This window comes from Paecilomyces variotii (assembly GCF_004022145.1).
Source record: "Paecilomyces variotii strain CBS 101075 chromosome Unknown C8Q69scaffold_7, whole genome shotgun sequence".
Taxonomy (NCBI): Eukaryota; Fungi; Ascomycota; class Eurotiomycetes; order Eurotiales; family Thermoascaceae; genus Paecilomyces; species Paecilomyces variotii.
Window position 1 is genome coordinate 833,061 of NW_021167146.1, and position 16,082 is coordinate 849,142.

The 16,082-nt window shown below is 49.8% G+C and overlaps 4 protein-coding genes across 4 annotated transcripts; 1 reads left to right on the forward strand and 3 right to left on the reverse strand.

Annotated features, from left to right (window-relative positions):
* Positions 1-148: 148 nt before the first annotated feature.
* On the reverse strand, positions 149-2,996 carry C8Q69DRAFT_434063 (protein kinase; the record flags this gene model as incomplete). The annotated part of the gene is made up of 3 exons (XM_028628527.1): positions 149-1,145; positions 1,195-1,257; positions 1,305-2,996. 3 exons carry the CDS (start codon positions 2,994-2,996, stop codon positions 366-368), a joined length of 2,535 nt encoding a protein of 844 aa, XP_028484211.1. The 3' UTR covers positions 149-365.
* Positions 2,997-3,773: 777 nt separating this feature from the next.
* On the reverse strand, positions 3,774-6,067 carry C8Q69DRAFT_470661 (FK506-binding protein 4). The gene is made up of 4 exons (XM_028630854.1): positions 5,762-6,067; positions 5,242-5,670; positions 4,473-5,175; positions 3,774-4,413 (listed from the first exon to the last, which is right to left on the reverse strand). The coding sequence occupies exons 1-4, from the start codon at positions 5,849-5,851 to the stop codon at positions 4,208-4,210; spliced, it is 1,428 nt and encodes a 475-aa protein (XP_028484212.1). The 5' UTR covers positions 5,852-6,067; the 3' UTR covers positions 3,774-4,207.
* A 150-nt stretch (positions 6,068-6,217) lies between these two features.
* On the forward strand, positions 6,218-10,419 carry C8Q69DRAFT_499322 (putative DNA damage repair protein Mus42). The gene is made up of 2 exons (XM_028632322.1): positions 6,218-6,543; positions 6,595-10,419. The coding sequence occupies exons 1-2, from the start codon at positions 6,489-6,491 to the stop codon at positions 10,041-10,043; spliced, it is 3,504 nt and encodes a 1,167-aa protein (XP_028484213.1). The 5' UTR covers positions 6,218-6,488; the 3' UTR covers positions 10,044-10,419.
* A 1,119-nt stretch (positions 10,420-11,538) lies between these two features.
* C8Q69DRAFT_487216 (S-adenosyl-L-methionine-dependent methyltransferase) lies at positions 11,539-12,915 on the reverse strand (the record flags this gene model as incomplete). Its single annotated transcript, XM_028631968.1, has 4 exons — positions 11,539-12,269; positions 12,336-12,497; positions 12,555-12,634; positions 12,785-12,915. 4 exons carry the CDS (start codon positions 12,913-12,915, stop codon positions 11,539-11,541), a joined length of 1,104 nt encoding a protein of 367 aa, XP_028484214.1.
* Between the last annotated feature and the right edge of the window lie 3,167 nt (positions 12,916-16,082).

The following is a 16,082-nucleotide window of genomic DNA, read 5'->3' on the forward strand; positions in this document are numbered from 1 at the left end:
AAGGGAAAGAGTCTGGATTGCAATCGATGCGGATGGGACATTTCTTTCGATGGAACATGAGTTATTACGAGTCTCTAGTCACAGAGTGTAGCAGTTTAGAAATGAAATAATTTGGATGCTGCACAGGACAGAGACTTAGGAGAGGAAGAAAGTCAATTCTGTTAATGATCTTGACTGTTATTAAAGATGATTCGTCACTATACGTCCTTTGCAAACGGACTAAAGAACGCCTGAGGCCCTTCACCTCAAAGAGAGTAAGTAGCAATATGTCAGGTGGTTAATAAGCCTAAACAATGTATAACAATGACGCGACCTCGTTGCATCTCCCAAACCTGACCAGAGCAGTTCAGCAGCAGGGGCTCTGATCAAGAAAGGTCTAGCATATCTCGGGACATCAATGACCTGCCTCTTTCGAGTTCGAGAGCTGCCATTACGGCTTTCGGCCGACGATACGTATAGCCCAAGAAAGCGCCTCTCTTCCGAATGTCCAGAACTGTCTGCCCCACAGCATCATCTCGCAATATTTTGTCCCGGGGTCTCTTCTTCTCCTTCTTTTTCTTGTGGATCTTGGGGATGATCTTAGTGACGGACTGAAGTCGAGACGGATTTGCAGCGCCCGCGCCATCGGTCATCTGTTGTCCCAGATCCGGAGACTGCATTTGAGACTCAATAGGAGAGTTGGAATTGACTGCGTCAGGCATATGAGTATCCGGATCTTGATTGGGACTAGGAATTGCATCCGGTATGTCACTATGGCTTGACGTGTCGTCAATATCACTGATCGGCTCCTCTTCATCGAAGTACTTCGTGTCTTCCCAACTCTTTACCTTGGGGACGAATGGTGGCTTCCGTAAATGGATGTCGTCCCATCGGATTCCTCTGAAGAATGGATGTGCTTTGATATCTCCTGCATCTTCAGGATACACATAAAATCCTCTGTAGTCCTTGCTTTGGCGATCAGCCGGGAGATTCAGGAGCTCCCCGGGGACCCTTTTCGAATGTACAAAGTCATTTAGCATGTACTTTCTCGAACATAGCCGGTACTCCTTTTCTTGCACAATCTGACTGATGAGGTCTATTGCTTCAGCAGAGACAAGTTTGTCGGAAGGCTTCTCCACCGGGAAGTGCAATGTTCGAGGATGTTGCTGTTACATGTCTCAGTCAGTGGAGAAATACAAGCAATGGGTTACTCACGAGAATCTTCAGTTTTGTTTCTTGACGGTTCTCGCAGGCGAAGGGTGTATACCCGTATAGGCACTTATATGGTCAGAGAACTGCAGCATATTCTGAATGCGATAAATTACCTCGTATAATATGATTCCGATACTCCACCAATCACACCTGCCGTCGTACGGTTCACCCCGAATGACCTCGGGGGCCATATACTGGCTGGTTCCCACAACACTCTTCGCGAGTCTTCTCTTCTCCTTTCTGTTGCGCCACTGGAGAAGGGTTTCATTCGGCCCAGGGCCTCTGTCCTCTTCTTCATTGTTTGGTTGCTCGGGGCGCGTCCCTGGGGGAGCATTCGCTGCAGCATTCGCTTCCTCACGATCCTGCTTGTCGCCTTCAATGGTAATACCCAGTTTCTTCAACAATGAGTGTCTGTGGTTATTGAAATACGCTTGGTCATGAGACCAATGACCATCAAAGGCTAGACCGAAATCTGAAATCTTCAGATGGCCAGAGGCGGATATAAGGAAATTGTCAGGTTTCACATCGCGATGTATCCATCGCAGCCGATGGGCCTCTTCGACACACAGAACCATCTCCGCGATATACCATCTTGTCACTTCTTCTGACAGTATGTTCTTACGAATAAGCAATCCCAAGAAATCCCCCCCGACCATGAAGTCCATCACGAGATAGAGGTTGTGCGTGTCTTGGAAGCTAGCGATAAGAGGTACAATCCATCGGGACTTCTCAGAGGCGACGAGGAAATCCCTCTCCGCTCGCAAATGTCCCTCTTGACTGTTTCTTAGCATGTCCGATTTTCGTATGACTTTCATGGCGTATACTTCCTTCTTGATCTTGGTCAAATCTCTTCGACGACTGGATCGAGTTCCATCAACAGCTGACCTAAGCGCATCCAGAGTCGTCGCCTTTGAACGGCTGGTATCGCCCTTCGAGGTAACTAATCCTTCATCTACAGTGTTTCCTTGGATTTCGTCACTTTCTTTCTTTTCTTTGACTAAGCGCACAACGCCAAAACTTCCTTTGCCTAAGACTTTGATGACCTCATATCCTGCAACAGAGACCGTCTCACTGCGACGCACGCAGTTAGAACGAGTCTTTAGAACCCTAGACTGACGAAGGTATTCGCTTTCCTGGACAACCCAGGCATTTATGAGCCTGCGTCTCTCTTCTGAGGAAATAGGTAAGGACCGTAGTTGTCCTTCAAGTTCTCGCAGTCTCCGGGAGCGCGGGCAGGTCCTCGAGAGAATAGAATTGAAGTGTGTCTCGAAGAAGATCTTCGCTGTAGCCGTCGCCTCAACAGTCACAATAGACGGAGAAAAAGAAATGGGCGTCTCCTCTATAGGTCGCAATTTTTTGTCAGTCTCCCGCGACCAGACAGATAAACTCCGTTCTAATGGTCGCTTCGTTTCAGGAAAGGTAGATGGATCCTCGGAAGTTGGATTTGTCGATTCTCTGAGTGAGGGTGAAATGCCGCCGCTGGTATCTTGAGATGGGTCTGAACTGTCCTGGGTATTGTCACCTTGCTTGCTTAAAGTGCCTACCGAAGAGGGTGCCAGGAGAGCAGGAATACTAGGCCGGGAACGGAGACTTGTCCGACGAATAACGGTAGGGTGTCCAAAGGTCGTGGACAGCTTTCGAGATACTCGATAGGTGAGACCGGGAGTAGACTGGCATCGACGCACCGAGGTTACAGGCGGGCAACCCGGAGGAAGTAGCACATATTGTGGACCGAGCAAAGCGTCTATATGCTGTCGCTGTTTCCCCTGCTTTCGAGTAGATGGTGCGTGGCGTAGCTCAGACATTTGTTCTGAACTTGCACGAGTTGCTCTTGCCACGCTCTGATTAATAGGACTAGGGGGTGGAGACAACAGTTGAGCAGCTTCCTGGGTCGATCTCAATCCCAATCGAGATGTGATCCGGGAGTCTGAAACTCCATCTAGATCGTGTGGTGTGATAGGAGCTTCAGACGGTTCATTCACTGTTCGGCTCACTATTCATGAAGTCAGTAGACAGAGCAGAAAAGAATGCGATGGCAGATAAGCAAACCATTGCTGTTTCTCAGGCCTAGGATTGACAATAGTTTCGAACTGCTTCTTCTGAAGCGCCCCTTTATTCCACCTTTATCATTGTTACTTTCCGGAGTAGCATCAGACACTGATGTCAGAGAGTTGCTTGTCGCCGGTTGAAGATCAGAATCGACCACGATCACTTTAGTAGGCGTCCGGTGACCGAATAGACTGCGTGAGGTCCTGGTTTTCCTCTTTCGACCAAGAGTCATGTCCCCGGAAATGACGTGACGGTGCAAGACAGGAGAGAAAGTCTAGAAGCGACGAAAGTACTGTGGAAGTCGGGCAGGATCCTGCACAATGACACGGAGTATAAGACTTTATAATGACTGCAAGTTAGCTCGACAGCAATCTGATGCCATCTGAAGGGAAAGATAACACGATGGGGGATAACTGCTGTAGACGAGATGGGAGACGCGGAAACGGATGGAGGAAGAATGAAGATGAAGTCCAAGTTGGCCATGTCTCCCAGATGTGGAAGGAACCAGGGGGCAGGATGTATTATGTGCGGAAGTCGTGATAAAGCACCCAGATACGACGGTTAGAAAACTGACTTAATCACTGTCGGGGAAGATATAGGAAGATTGAACCGAAGAAGGACGCTTTCTATATTTTTAAGCCCGGCTATTCCACTAGCTAGACAAGACGAGATACTCGAGCATTCAGAGGACAAACCACCCACAAAATACTCGAACTATGAACTTTTGATACATAGGAAATGTGCAAACTCCTAGAGCGATATCCTCATCCCTGCTCAATGCAACGAAAAGCTGCGCGAAAGAAATACAAGTCGGATATCTTGGGATGAGATAAGAGAAAAACAGCCCATAAAACACCGCATGATGTGACTAAAAAAAGAAAATGAAATGATCAAAGAAAACGAGGACGCGAGATATTGCAGTGCAGCCCCGGATCTGGAGGCCACGTAACCCATCAATATGTCCATTTTACTTGATCTCAAGGAGCTTGACATCGAAGATGAGCTTCGAGTTGGCGGGGATACCGGGGAGAGCCTTCTTGCCGTAGGCCAAGTGAGGAGGGATAGAGATGCGGCGCTCACCACCGGCGGCCATACCAGCAACACCGATGTCCCAGCCCTTGATGACCTCGCCCTTGCCCAGCTTGAAGGTGAATGGCTTTCCCTTCTTGTTGGCTACAGAACTGTTAGCGAATTGTATCGCATGTGGTGAGTTACACATCGGTTTCACTTACAATCGAAGACCTTGCCATCCTCAAGCTTGCCAATGTATCTCATGGCAACAGTGTTACCAGCCTTGGCAGCAGGGCCCTTTCCGAGCTTCTTGTCATCGATCTTCACGCCATTGATCTCCTTGACACCGAGGGTTCCAGTGGGCTTGTCAGCGGGCTTCTCAGCGGGCTTCTTGTCCTGACCAGAGGGAGTGGGTCCCTGCTCGAGGTTCTTTGCGAACTGGACCTTCTTGTCCGACTTGGTCTCCTTCTTGGCCTCAACTGGAGCAGCCTCACCGTTGTTCTTCTTCAGCTTCTTCTGCTGCTTCTTGCTCAGGGTTTCGCCGTTGGTGGCGGCCTTGTCCTTGGCCACGAGGTCATCGAGACTCTCAGCGGCGCGCTTGTTCTTTCCCTTGGCCTCAACGAGTTTAGGAGCTTCCTCCTCTTCCTCGTCGCTGTTGATCTCGGTGATGCGAGGGTTCTCCAGGCCATCGAGCTCGTCATCCTCGTCATCCTCGTCCATCAGATCCTCGAGGTCGAGTTCATCCTCGTCGGGAGAGAGGTCGTACTCGTCGTCCTCATCATCCTCATCCTCGTCGTAGGGTCTGCGGCCCTCGTCTGTGGGGATGACATAGTTACCGGTCAGGAAGACAGTGTGAGTACCGGTGACCTTGAAGAAGACACGCTCGTCCTCAGAGACGGTGATGTCCAGAGCTTGCTGGCATTGCTACATTGATGTTATGTCAGTCAACAGATCATGAATATTGCAGCGCGGGGTATTGATCGAACTAACCCTCTCAGGGTCCAGAGTGCAGACCACGATCTCCTCAAGCTCCAGGCTCTCGTCAGACTCGTTGTCATCGTCGTCGTCAGTAGCGGGGGCCTTGCCCTTGAGAAGCTTGGAAATGGCGGCCTTGATGTCGATCTCATCTCCCTCGGACTCGTCCTCCTCCATAGCCTCCTCCATCTCCTTCAAGGCCGCGGCCTCCTTGCGCTGCTTAGCCTTCTCCTTGTCGCTGGGGCCGCCGTTGACCTCCTCGTCATCGGAGTCGTCCTCATCGCTCTCGTCTTCGTAGTCCTCATCGTCCTCCTCATCATCGTCGAAATCCACACCGCCAGGAGCACGAATCAGTCTGAGGGTAGCGCGAGGCTTGCTGGGACCAGCACCATCGTCAAAGTCGGGAGCCTCATCAGGGTCGATGGCTGCCATGCTGACGCGGAACTATCGCATTGCTATCAGAATACTAGAACCGCCAAAAAGATACGCATTATGTGAAGCGCATGCCACACATATTATCTAGGGGCGCACTCACCATCGCAGAGGCCTCAGGAACAGCCGGGATCAGGATGCCACCGGGGGGCACCCGGAGGGCATAAACAGCAACAGGCTGAGTTCCAGACATTATGAGCTGGTATCTGAACTTAACGTTATAAACGACTGCGTTCTTTTAACGGAAGAAAAAATGCCAAGAAAGAAAGAAAGATATATTTTCTCTTTTTTCGCAGCAGCAGTTAACGGCAATGACCAGCGTCTTATCTGGCTGGAAGAGAAAACGAGAGAAGACAGGGAGGGAAAAATTTATCAACAAGCAAGGCGGAGCGGGTGGAGAGAGAAAGCTTCTCTGGAGCTGGCCGACTTTTTTTTTTTCTTTCTCTAGGCGGTGACTATCGATAGCCAACCAGGGCGGTGACCGCAGCCCCGGCAACGTCTCGATCTATGACCATAGAATCATAGATACTCCGTACCATATCTAGTAGTCTAGAGTTAACTTCAGTCTAACTTCGTTTCTTTAGTTCCTCCATTATTATTAGTTGATTCGAAGATATTTTCTTCTTCTTCTTTGGGTCCAATTCTACTCTAACTGAATCGCCTCCACTTTCTGCCGCTGCCCACCGCTCAACAATCCGCCTCTCCCGTGACCTGTTTCCTCGCGTCGACCGCCACCAGACGTGTTACTGTGTAGAAAACGTGTTGTACAGGCTCAACAGGATCTCTTGCTGACGGAGAGACACTGGAGATGCTGTCGCAGTGTGCCCACTATGGGCTCACTACATGAAGCAAATTCAAGCGCTGTGCGCAAAAGGATCGAAGGCCGTGAGTACATTATTTTCCCCGCGGATGACGTCGGCGCTAACCGCGCGATAGATACGTTCGATAATGAGGAGGGCGAGGAATATGAAGCCTCTCGATTCGGGGGGTTTGGAGACTATATGCGGAGGAAGAAGATCAAACTCCAGAATCTAGACGCGGAAATTCGAGCTTCGTCCCCCGGCAAGCCGCCGATTTTTCGCGGGGTCGTCGCCTATGTCAATGGCTACACGCAACCCTCATTAAACGACATCCATAACTTGATCGTGAGTCACGGCGGAGGTTTTCTGCAATATCTCGATGGGAAGACGGTCGCGACTCATATTATCGCCAGCTCCCTAACGCCAAAAAAGCGGGAGGAATTTCGCAGATACCGCATAGTGAAGCCAGCCTGGGTGGTCGACAGTATCAAAGCTGGGCGGCTGTTGCCATGGGATGGCTATCGCGTCGTGGATGAAGGCCAGTCGCAGAAGGTCCTGAAATTTGACTCTGGTCGCCTATCGAGCCAGGCAAATATCCAGAAACAAGGCTACAAAGACCAGTCTGATGCTAGCTGGTACACATCTCAGCTCAAAGGCCAGGGCAGAGTCAGTGAGGACGTGAGAAGCCCGATCTCTTCTCCTCCCACACGTGGTGATGCCACACCAGTTCCTCCAGCTTCGAGCACTGGAAAGGAATCTGATTATGGGGAGTTTCCTAGCATGGAGTCGTTGACTGACAATCGAGATCCTCCAACCACTCCAAAACAAGCGACAGGGCCAGTAGATGAAGAGGAGTCAGTGTTGAGGGATCCTTTAGAGCAATCTGCTCCTGTTTTTGAGCCCCCGCCAGAAGATACACCTGCCCCGATGGAGATGCCCCTCATCCGCGAACCCATAGCTGCAAGACCCGGAATAACGCCCGAAGAATACAATGCGCAGCTGCTGTCCGATCCTCGCATGAGAAATTCAAGTGTAATGAATCCTGAGTTTGTCCAACAGTTCTACCGGGAGTCGCGCTTGCATCATCTTTCAACGTGGAAAGCCGAGCTGAAAGCACAGCTTCAGGCGGCTACTCATGAGAAGTTACAGTCACAAGCTGCTAAGAAAAAGAGACTTCCTGGAGCACGTAGATATATCTTGCATGTGGATTTTGACAGTTTCTTCGCTGCTGTCTCGATCCAGAAGCGCCCAGAGCTTATTGACAAGCCTGTCGCTGTGGCCCACGGAACCGGAAATGGTTCTGAGATCGCGAGCTGCAACTATCCGGCTCGTGCATACGGGATCAAGAACGGCATGTGGATGAAAGGTGCGCTGCAGATGTGTCCTGATCTGCACGTGGTACCGTATGACTTTCCTGCCTACGAAGAAGCCAGTCGCAAGTTCTACAGTTCAATCCTAGCTATCGAAGGTGTTGTCCAGAGTGTTAGTATCGATGAAGCTCTGGTGGACATAACAATGCAGTGCCTTGAAGCCGGGGGTTCGGACGGTAGAGGCATTTCCGAGGGGTCCATCTATAGGGAGCAAGCCAGAGCCGATGCGGTTGCTGCTCAGCTACGAGCTGCCGTAAAAGAGAAGACCGGATGCGCCGTCTCTGTCGGTATCGGAGGTAATATCCTCCAGGCCAAGGTTGCTTTGAGGAAGGCGAAGCCTGCAGGCCAGTTCTACCTCAAACCCGACGCTGTCCTGGATTTTATCGGGAACTTGACAGTACAAGATCTCCCTGGTGTTGCGTATAGTATAGGTGGGAAGCTGGAGGAGCTTGGAGTGACGTACGTGAAAGACATCAGGGAGCTATCCAGAGACAAACTGGTCTCGGCCCTCGGTCCCAAAACTGGGATCAAACTATGGGAGTATGCGCGCGGAATCGATCGTACTGAAGTCGGGACAGAGGTCATGAGGAAATCGGTATCTGCTGAGATAAACTGGGGAATCAGATTCGTCACTCAAGCTCAGGCCGAGGAGTTTGTACACAATCTTTGCGGCGAACTCCACCGTCGCCTCGTGGAGAATCTTGTCAAAGGGAGACAGCTGACGATGAGGATCATGCGGAGGTCCGCAGATGCTCCTTTGGAACCCGTGAAGCACCTTGGCCATGGGAAATGTGATGTGTTCAACAAAAGCATCATCCTTGGGGTTGCTACTAACGCCAAGGACGTAATTGCGAAGGAAGCCGTTTCGATCCTCAGAGGCTTCAACTTTTCCCCTGGAGATTTGCGAGGTTTGGGGGTTCAGATGACCAAGCTGGAGCCTGTGAAGAGCTTGCAAAGCAGTCAACAACAGCTAAACTTCAAGATGTCTCCAGTCCGTCCCAAGAGCGAGCCAAAGCCAATGGCCGATCCAGATGAGGTTGACAGTCCACGCAAGGGTGACCGTTCCGCCTTGTCTGAGATTTCAAGTGCTGTCTCCCATGCGCCATCCCTGAATGACAGTACACAGAAGCCTCTCAATCTCACCGGTACTCAGTTTATCCTGCCAAGCCAGGCAGATCCTGAGGTGGTGGCCGAACTTCCCGGGGACATACGGTCACGATTTGTGTCCAGGTCGAAGTCTGGTCCGGAAAATACTCGTTCAGAATCTCCTACACCATCGTCTCGCCGTGGGACCGCTGCGAGAAGCGTGGAACTCCCTCCCCAATCCCAGTTAGACCCGGATACTCTCAATGCCCTTCCTGAAGACGTACGTTCTGAAATCCTTGCTTATTATGGCCGACCATCCGCGAGGACGGGGTCAGTCCCTACTGCGCCTTCATCACGACCGCAGTCCTCTGGCAGCTCTGGATTGAAGGTCACAACTCCAACAAAGAAACGGCGAGGCCGGCCCCCATCTAAAGGCCTCAAAGTTTCAGGGAACGCTACACTAACTCAGTCCAACTTTATCCGAATCAGACCGTCGAGTTCCGCTGCCGGTCCAGCAGATAGCATATCCCACCGACAGGCATCTCCACAAGTTGATGAACCTGTCGAAATATCCGAGGACTTTCTTGCGGCTCTACCAGAGGATATCCGCCATGAAGTCCTGGAAGAGCAAAAGCGAATTCGTATGCAGCAACGTTCCGCAATGAGCGTCCCAGCCACAAGAAGGCCAGTACAGCCGAAGCCCGCAACCCCAGTCACCGTTGGACAGAAGCGTCTTCAGCTCCCTCCACGTCCAGAGAGGCCTACTTTTACATCAAAGAAGCTATCCACACTACCAGAACTCCGGGAAGCCCTCAGTGCCTGGTACTCTTCTTTCAGCACAGATGGCCCATTCGCTGAAGATGTCGAAGCTCTATCAAAATACCTCCGACGTGTGGTCTTGGAAGAGAAAGACATCGACAAAGCAGTCTCAGTGACTGAATGGCTTTGCTGGTTAATATCCGACGGCCATCAGAACAACCAGGAGTCAACGACGAGCGATACCCCAGAGAATAAAGATACAAATGCTCAATCTTACCAAGCATGGACTACTGCTCTCGAAATGGTCCAGGAGAGCGTACAAGCTGCTGTACAGGAAAGAGGACTTCCGCCCGTTGAGTTTTCATCGTAATCATGAATGACTATTGTCCTTCTTTCATATGTACTGTACATATATACTATTACCAAATACCCCCAAATCTTTGTCTATAATAGTTAGTTCATTGGATTGCCTCGCAACGGCTGATTCTTGGACACATACGAATATCACGATTGATGACCGTCCATTTCATATCCATAAAGATAGATATTATACAATCTCGACAAGAGAATAGATAATCCCTTTGATGAACTCTTCTAATCAGGCGTTGTCTACTTTTCCGTACGTCACCAAATGCTTCTCTGTCCAACTAGGAAGTGACCATGCGTCCAAACACCACTGGACCCCATCTCCAAGCAGGTAATTACTAACCACGTAGCTAATAGCTACCTAAGATGGTTCAATAGGATGCTGTAGGTAGTATGATTCGATTTTTTGCGTGCCTACAAACAACCTTAGCATATAATAATCTAAAGAACTGACGACTACTAATTCTTAGTTTGAGAGGATATAAGGAGATTTTATTCCCTACTGGAGGAGTATGGTATGTCCTATCGAAGGGATCGCATCCAGATTACTATTCACTTCAAGTCAGTCCGTCTCTTAGAGTAACTACTTAATTAAGATGATAGTAATTTAGAGTAGTTTTCAAACGAGATTTTGTTAAGTACAGTAGTTACATACCTAGGTGGGATGAGTGGGGTCGTATGAATAGGGGTAAGTAACATAACTATACTATGCAATGATGACTTGCGGGGGCTTCATGTATCTATCTATCTACCTGAAAGAAGCTAGGGATTGGAAGAAAAAAAAAAAAAAAAAAAAAAGACAGTAAGAATCTAGTCTCGTAGACATTCTGCGACTTATTTCTTTTTTCCTTTCAATTATCTTCTAAAAGGTTATCTTTGGGGGAAAAAAAAAACCGTACTCATGACTGACCCATAACCACATGCTCTGCTCCTATGGAATAAGGGGAAACCGGGGAATATACTGCGAGATCTCCTACCTCGAAAAGAAAAGAAAAAGTAAAGAGAATCGGAACGCTTCGTGTCATGACATGCGTAATGATAAGAAGGAAAAAGAAAAATAGAAAAGTAGTAAGATAATGGAGGATATCTTGGAAGAAAGAAATAGTGTTATAACAGGACCACACGAAACGCCATGCTTGTGTTGTGTAGAAATGGTCAACAGAGTTGTAGGACGATGATGAGGTTGATGGTGTGCGAAGTATCTTGAGGCAGGCTAGGAGATCGATGAGGACGGGTTGGGCAACAAATGACGCTACTCGTCCGGTCGCGACCCGTTGTTTGCCCAGATCTTCACTGACTCTAGGAAGTTATTTCCGGATCGATGTTGTTTTAGAAAAGAAGAGCGTGGATTGTCGTATAGACGAAAGAAAAGAAATAAAACCAAATCAAACCAGCCACGCCTTTATGCCCCTTTTCTTCCCCCGTGGTATCTCATGCTGACTCAAAACAAATTTTCTTCTTCTTCTTCTTTTTTTTTTGGCGAGTAACCAACTCGAATATCATGAGCGTCGCTGCTGCTGCTGCTGCTGTTGTTCTGGTTGCTGCTCCCCCGGGAAGGGTTTCCTTCCTGTAATCACATAAAAGTTGTTGTAGGCATGCACATTGGTATTTTGGATGCTCCTCCTGACATCGACAAGGAAGACTTCGATCTCAGGTTTCGACCACCCCAGAGCCAGGAACGGTTTGTAGGACCATGCAGAGAGTGCATCGAGCCAGTTGGCTTCCCACCATGTGCCAATCTTTCTCTGTTCCGGATCCTCCGGCCATGGGTTCAAGGGGATCTTGACGATCCGTTCCTGGACGTCAACGAACCCCGTCTCTCTCATCCATTGAGCGAGACGGTGGGCTATCCGGAACTGTCGTGGTGGATCGGAAAGGCGACTCGAGCGCACGTTGTAGTCGAACCAGTCATGGAAGGCGTACTCACTATGGCCTTCGGGATTCTCAGGAGGCATCGTACCATCGTCACACAGAGGCTTGGGGTCAACCTCGTGGCATTCGAGATAGCCTCCTGGTTTAAGATGGATGAGGGCTTTCCGCATGATATCTTTAAACGACAGGAGCGATCCAGTCATCATGGCTGTATGGATCAAATCGAAATGATTAGGGTTCCATAGCCAGTCTCTTTCCGTAGCGTCGTCGACGAGGAAATGGACGTTTTCCGGGACTTCCGTCGGTTGAACTGGTGAGAGATCCGTGCCTGTGATATGTGCTCCAGGGAAAATGGAAGCTGAAGCATGAAGAATGATTAGCTCACGTAGGCCGGGATGCATTCAGAACGAGAGGTTATACGTACCCATCTCAATTGGCCAGATGCCAGAACCAGTTCCGATATCCAGGATTCTTGCTGGATCGTCGATAGGGGCAAAGAAGATTCGTCCACCATGGATTGTCTTCAGGAGGTGATGCTGCATGTCCATCCTGTCGAGCTCCTGCTCATCGTTTGGATAGATGTAGGCTTTGCTCAACTGTTAGGAACAGGGGAAGCATCAGTGGGACAGTGAGAGTATCTTACCACCCTCATGATATTTATGGTATCGCCTCCCATTCTCGACCGGATAGTCCGTGATACTGTTGGTCAAGGACTGCGTGTCACTGCGGATAGGGTATTAGTATCTCTATACAATAGCACGGGTGTGCTTCCGATTTGAGACCAACAGCCAGGTTGCTGACAGATGCAGAAAGAGTCACTCACCAGTCATCGCTAGAATCCTTTCGCTAATCAATGAGCATAAATAGCCTCACAACGGAAACCCCAAGACGATACATGCAGAAATATACATATAGATAGTATCTAGGATGCAGGGGAAAAAGGGGGTGGTTTTAGGGTGGTAGACAAGTAAACCAAAGACACTTACATCCGGCGTCCCTGTCATCCTGATGATTGTTGTTGGATAGATCTGACCTCTCCATCAACGACAGCAAGATCGAATGTCAAGATTCAACCCCGAGAGACGACCAGAAGTTCGATGGCGGACGCTGATGAAACTCTGATGCGAGAACGAACCATTTATCAGTGTTTCCACGGTAGCAGATCAGCCACAGCAGGGCAACGATGAACCCGACAACGTGGATTGAGTTGTCTTTGGTACGGGAAGAAGCGAGTGATTAATTAAAGGCAGATCCCGATCAGACCTTTCGGGACCGGCGCGCAGTTATTATTCTTCTTCTACTCTACTCATGCAATCCTGGGCCTCCGACCCTAGCTGGCGGTAACCCCGCCCTTCTTATGGAGTCGTGTGAGTGGCGGCGATGATCGATGGCCTTGTTCGAGCTTCGAAGGTTTTGCCGAAGTGGGAAGCGCAGTGTCTGGCCCACCTGCCTAAATCTTTGGTATTTTTCGGGAAGTTTTGCGCATTCGCGTTTGACGATGACAGCTGCAGGTCGTTCGCCCGGTCTTGTTCTTCTTGTATAAGCGGGCGAACTACTGGTTTAGAGTTGCCAACCCTCTCTCTTTTCTCCGGGGACCTGGGCAAGCCCGACACTCTGTTTAAGCCCCCTGTTTGTGACGGGCGACTAGAGCATGGGCGACCCAAGGCGTCGGAAACAAGTCGAGACCAACGTTGCCGGGGGGTGGTTGTGTGCTATGGGAAAGGGGGCAAGGCAACGTACTCCGTAGATAGTCAAGGCTGCTGTCAAAGAGAGGAGATGGCGACTATCTATGCAGAATGCAGTAGCCATGGGCCGGCCGGGCGGTCCGTGTACTCTTAACTTTGCCAGGACCCAGTGGTGTAATAATAATAGCGGATAGTAAAGAGGCTAATCAGTAGGCTATCCTTCGAAGCCGGAGTTGGAGCTCTGTTGCGAACTGTTCTGCACCGTCCAGCGTGAATTCGCCGGGCAGAAAGAAACAGTCGAAAGTCCCGCCGTCCCACTGCTATATCTATCCTGCACGGTGGTCTGGGTTTCGAGACGGTTGATAGTTTGATCGTTGATAGTTGATACAGGCGTAACTTGTCTAGAATCTGATCTTCGTCAGAGAAGCCTTATTGGGGGAAGAACAAAACTCAATCCTGCGCGATCAAGATTGGGGGGAGTAGCTCGCCTTCTTTTCCTCACCCATTATTAGTTATGTAGTTAGTTGGTTGACTTATTTTCTTTTTTCTTAACACGGGGGACTGCAAGCCACGCTCACGATGCACTAGACTCTTTGCAGTGGAATATCGGAACAATAGTCTAGCAGACTTTCTTTCTTTTTCTTTTTTCGATCTGGGTCAGATTCCAGAAGCTGAGCATTGCTTCGGTTGCTGATACGGAGAAGGGAGAGAGATGGTTGAGAAGATGGTTGGCGAGTCTACTCTGCTTCCAGTAATTACCTATTTACCCGAGAACTTCCCGAGTTCCAACACAATGAAGTCCCCGCCGATTAACCACCAGCTGACGTGCCGCCATGGATCATGACCTGCTGAGATGGATGAGGCTGGTATTATTATTATGATGATTCTGTTTATTGCTGCTATGACTGTTGACCCTTTTGCGACAGATCCAGGCTCGCATCAACCCCGGTGGGAACCAACGGTCTCGATGCTTTCTCGGAATGGCAAATGCCGACGACGGTCCCTGTTAGTCGATTGCAATGCCGGTGCTTATTGGAGAGGATATATTTTTCATCTCAGCGTGACGCCTCTCCCAACGCTTTGATCACAGACATCCTGCACCGGTCCAGTTCCTATTCTGGCACGTTGCAGCCACGTTACGACGAAGCCGCTCATGGCTGCCGGGCCCAGCATCCGGGGTCGCCTCATCAGATGCGCTGCAAACGGTCTTTAATTTAACATGAAAACCGACATCCATGCTGGAGCAGGCGACCAGAGCGCAACAATCCTCGAAATAATACTGTACACAGCCGCTAGGGTAATGCGAACCGCCGATTATATGAATGGATCCAAACGGGGAAATCATCGGTCACACCACAGAAGCTATTGGAAATGCGCAAAATTCACACAGAACACTATCATGTTTCCGGCGCACAGAGCGCAATTCCCGTCAACGCGTGGGCGAGTTGTGGACCAATGCTGAAACGAGGCAATGGGCAGCACTATTCTGCGTACAGACTTCTCTACCGGGGACCTTCATGTCTTCTCACCGGCCCGACGATTCGGGATGCAGACGCAGATCGCCAAACATTGAACCGGCAGTTTGAGACTTGAGTAATGGTGCGGCCAGTATATGTCCTGGTGCGCAGTGAAGATGCCTTGTCTGCGAACCATCCATAACCACGGAACCCAGCTGTGCTCCCATGAGCGGAACGGGACGTCGAGATCTTCTTCAAAACCAGGGGCTATCCACTCGTGGAGCAACCTATCACGCGGACCGCACGGCAGGAGAGTCTGGTTCTTCTTCTACTCTCGTGAGGGGCAGTAACTATGCCTTTGATATTGAGAATCTTGGACCCTACTGGGACCTCCTGACGCCGGAGAGCTGCCTGCAGCCAAACAGGAGCAAGACTATTTCACAAGAGCTGAGCAGCTTCATGCTCCTGGAATTCAGGCAGCCCAATTGACTCCACAAGCCATTGGCGGTGTGAGAAGCTGAGGAGCGTCGATCGTGTTGCAACTCTTCATATTGACCTGCAGTCAGGCGTTCTGGCCCTCTACAGCCTTGTTTCATATTTGCAATAGCTAGTCTTATTATCTTACAAGGCCACCGTCCTATAATACCCGACTATGAGGAAGCAGCGCAGTCCTAACAATACCGGTCTGAAAAGAAAGCCGTCATCAGCCCAAAAATGAGAGAAACGAGTTCATCCCACGCACGGAGCTGCATGTACAGTACATAATCCTTGGGAAAGATGACGTCCCAAACAACACGGAGATCTCCGTCTTCACTGTCCGATTGACCTCGTTACTGACCTTACTTGACCAGATCAGTTCGTGTATATTCAGCTTTCTCAGAGACTCAAATGCACTCGAGCTTTTAGCTTCAAGTTCGCAGTAAGGGATGGAAACCCCACCGGCTTCTGACAGGACAGTGAGCGGACTACTGCGTACGGCACCTATCCATTATTCGCAACCGCAACCGTGGTTCTGCCGGGATCATCCTC

What these genes read in the sequence shown, in the direction of transcription:
- C8Q69DRAFT_499322 (XM_028632322.1), top strand. Translation starts at nt 6,489, where the DNA reads ATGGGCTCACTACATGAAGCAAATTCAAGCGCTGTGCGCAAAAGGATC. An exon ending in GCGCAAAAGGATCGAAGGCC is followed by an intron (nt 6,544 to 6,594) that starts GTGAGTACATTA and finishes ACCGCGCGATAG; the next exon opens with ATACGTTCGATAATGAGGAG.
- C8Q69DRAFT_470661 (XM_028630854.1), bottom strand. Translation starts at nt 5,851, where the DNA reads ATGTCTGGAACTCAGCCTGTTGCTGTTTATGCCCTCCGGGTGCCCCCC. An exon ending in TTCCTGAGGCCTCTGCGATG is followed by an intron (nt 5,671 to 5,761) that starts GTGAGTGCGCCC and finishes GCAATGCGATAG; the next exon opens with TTCCGCGTCAGCATGGCAGC. An exon ending in GGATGGCAAGGTCTTCGATT is followed by an intron (nt 4,414 to 4,472) that starts GTAAGTGAAACC and finishes ACAGTTCTGTAG; the next exon opens with CCAACAAGAAGGGAAAGCCA.